Raw genomic sequence first — 3,849 nt, 5'->3', positions numbered from 1 at the left:
TAGTTTGTGTATCAAATATAATTTCTATAATAAAAGCCTATAAGGCCTTAGAAGTTAAAAATAAGACTTCTTATAATTTTTAAATGTGTGACAAGGTTGATGGAAATACTTGACTGGGGCAAGTGCCCCAGCCCTCCCCCCAAAACATCCAAAATCGATTTTGTCGAAAACTGATTTTGCTTGCTTAATTTTACTTATGAACCCAAAAGTACCAACTAGATTCACTTTCTGTCAGACAAGATACTGAAGTTGATAATCTAATCATTTTTACTACCCCAGATGATGAACACAACAAAAAAAATCATTGTAAAATCAATACATTCATTGCTCCGCTCAGAATCTAAAATTTTTGTTTGATGTACTTGTCAAGCGTACCTAATCATTGAATAAATCACCATTACGATTATGTTAAATTTGAAATCAATAATAAATTAAAGCATACGAAAAATTATTCTAAAGGAAGCATATATTACCTACTACTTACTAGTAAGAATTAGTTTATTCATAAGTTATTTTTGTTTGAAGAACTGCTATGACAGAATAATATCGTTATTCGTAAGTAGTTAATGAATTGAACTAGCAACACAAATTACAAGCTTTGTTGTTTGTGAGAGTTAGAGTTGGCTTACGTTGTGAAGTTAAATGTATTATGTATTTGTGTAAATTATGTAAATAATTAGGATATATATTTTTATTTATTATAACTTATTACTTAATGACTTTAATCCAATTCAGTAATTTAAATATTTATCATAAATAGAAAATATTAAATTTGATTATTTCTTTTATATCAAACACTAAATTACATAATTTACACAATACAATAATTATTAAATAAAAATGTATAAAATAATAAAATCAATTTATCATTTATTTTTGTTGTAACAAAAAAAATATTGACATTGAATGCTTTACTTATATAATATGTATGTAGATAATTAAAAATTAAAATAATATAAAATTAAACCATATAATTTAGCGTTTTCTATCATTTTCTTTCCCTTCCTCATTTCTCCTTGTAGATCTATCATTTTCCCTCCTTTCTACATTTCTTCGAGATTTTTCATATTCATTTCTTTTAGATTTGTCAATTTCATTTCTACTATGTCTATCATTTTCCTTTCTCTCCTCATTTCTTCTTGGTCTATCATTTTCTTTTCTTTCCTCATTTTTTCTAGGTCTGTAATTTTCCTTTCTTTCTTCATTTTTCCTTGATATATCATTTTCATTTCTATCTTCATTTCTTCTAGATCGGTCATTAAGATTTCTATCTTCATTTCGTCTTGCCATATCATTATCTCTTCTTTCCTCATATCTTTTAGGTTTATCATTATTTTCCTTTCTTTCTTCATATCTTCTTGTTTTATCGTTCCTTTCTTCATATTTTCTTGATTTATCATTATCTCTTTTATCTTCATTTCTTCTCCAATTATCATTTTCATTTCTGTCTTCTTTTTGTCTAGGCATATCATTGCCCTTTCTTTCTTCATATCTTTTAGGTTTATCAATTTCATTTCTTTTCTCGTTTTTTTTAGGTTTTTCATTTTCTTTTCTTTCTGCATTTTGTTTAGATTTGTCAAGATCTTTTCTTTTTTTATTTCCTATAAAATACAAGAAAAAATATTTTTGAAATGTTAAATAATATATTAGTGGTAATTTTAAAATACATTAGGTATTATAAAACATCTAAAATAGTTTTTAAAACAATATATTGGAATTTGTAATCATTTTTATCGTGGTTTATTTTTTAAGCCACTAACAGAAAGCCGATTGCAAGGTTAACACATTTATTCTTGATTCTTTTAATAATACATCAAGTATTTATCCACAAGGCTCTCATTCAGCTCCATTATTATTATTTTTATGATTTACATTAGTAAAGTAGATTACCAACGTACAGCATTTCATTCTTATTATTTTTGTGTCTACAACTTTTTCTTTTATAAAACATAAAATATTACATTTATAACATACCTGAATGTTTGATAAAAATATAATATTTCCAGGGGTGGCCACTAATCTTAATTTTGGGAGCCACAAATTTATGAAGCTAATTGAAAAAGAGCAACATTGTTAAGAGATGTTTATAAAATAATTTATAAAATGAACACATTTTTCATTTTATAACAAACGAAGGAATATTTATTCATTTATTTATTTATAGAAATAACTTAGCTTGCGAGCCTCGTTGTGGTTACCCCTGATATATTCAATTGAAAAAAAAGGTAAACTTAAATTAATTGATAAAAATATTATATTATATTATGTTGTATAGTGTATGAATATCGAGTGATATAGTTGAATTATTAGCTATAGTATGCATAACAATTTAGTTGAAATAAAAAATTATTTCCTAGTGTCCTAAAATAGTTTATCAAAGCAATAATATTGAAGTTTGGAGATTTTAAAAATGTTGACCATGATGTATTAAAATAAAATAAAATAATCTTTGAATGTTATTAACTATTAAGAGGCCATCATAATAAAAGTAAAACGTATATAACACTTAAGATATGTCGTTATGCACTGTATATTCTGTTTTATACTAATTGGTATAATTGATTATTCATTAAAAAGTAGTCACTACTGATTAATTATTACCAATTAATCGAAATACGACCGTACATTGTAAAATGTATTAATTAATCGAAAAACTATAATACAGAAAGTTATCTCTAATATGTACTAAAAAGAAAAGAAGTTTCTTTTTAAATGTTGTATCTTGTTTGTTGAATTGTATAAACTATAAACTTAACATATAATATAATACTATTTGTTGAAAATGTAATTAATTAGTATTAGCAATCATTATAAAATAACTTACCAACTATAAGTCTATAATTATCTATTATGAAATTTAATAAATAGATAAGGATTTATTTTTATTTTAACACAATTGCTAAGTTTTAGTCTTTAAATGCATTTCCTATATAGGTATAACATGGGCATTTTATTATTAGTATGTGACTAAAAAATGAGTGCCCTTCCACAAAAATTGTGAACTTACCTATCTACATTATATTATTACACTTTCAGTTTTTGCACCACTTTATATCTTAAAATGTACGTCACTAAGGATCCTTAGTTATGTTATAAAGCAGTAGCTGCTTTGAGAGAGCTAGTAGCCATGCACACTCCTAGACCTCAAGTTTTATGGAAAAAAACTATATAATAAAAATATATATATATAAAATATACATTTTTAACACATCCTAATGTTTGAAAATAGTATGCTCCTCATTCGAATTTCTGTGGCCACCCTTGAAGCCCTGCCTATAGATATTAATGTAGTTGTTATTAAATAGCTCAGGATGACACTGTCCACTGGCAGTGACAAAATGTTTTTCGAAAACCCTGTATACTTTTTAGTATTTTAAAAGTATATTAAATATTAATCTAACGATAAATCATTGTATTTGAAAAATCTTAAGAGGATGCTACCCATGCATTTGTTGTCTACATCTTACACACGTATGACCTATTATCAAATGTGTAGATAAGAACATTATCTGTGCTAAAGCGTTGCCAATTTTTCAAAATTTTCATTTTTCAAGCAAGATATGGTTATGTGAAATATCAAAAATTAAAAATGTTCATCTCGCTTGAAAATCAAAATATTGAATAAAAGCCAACGCTTAAGCACAGATAATTGATAATAGATCAAATCACTCTATTAAATGAGTAAATCTTAAATCTGGCAGGAAATATAATACAACTATACTTAAGAGGACATGATATCCGCATGTGTTGTCTCCGTCTTACAAGTGCGTAACATAGCAAATTTTACGCTCAGCAGAACACGTGTAGCTCCGTTAATTTAAAAATTAGAGTGAATTGACCTCTTATAAA

At 25.7% G+C, this 3,849-nt stretch overlaps 1 protein-coding gene across 1 annotated transcript in view; it reads right to left on the bottom strand.

The window, feature by feature from the left end:
• Nucleotides 1-850: 850 nt before the first annotated feature.
• Nucleotides 851-3,849, bottom strand: part of LOC100168957 (pre-mRNA-splicing factor CWC22 homolog) — a 12,943-nt gene continuing 9,944 nt past the window's right edge. The window contains exon 13 of the mRNA XM_008184813.3: nt 851-1,601. Within this exon, the coding sequence (XP_008183035.1) occupies nt 976-1,601 (626 nt within the window). The 3' untranslated portion in view covers nt 851-975. The remainder of the gene's footprint in view (nt 1,602-3,849) is intronic.

The sequence above is a fragment of the Acyrthosiphon pisum genome, chromosome A2 (assembly GCF_005508785.2).
Source record: "Acyrthosiphon pisum isolate AL4f chromosome A2, pea_aphid_22Mar2018_4r6ur, whole genome shotgun sequence".
Lineage (NCBI taxonomy): Eukaryota > Metazoa > Arthropoda > Insecta > Hemiptera > Aphididae > Acyrthosiphon > Acyrthosiphon pisum.
The sequence above is the reverse complement of the archived record's forward strand: the minus strand, read 5'-3'. Positions and strand labels throughout refer to the sequence as shown.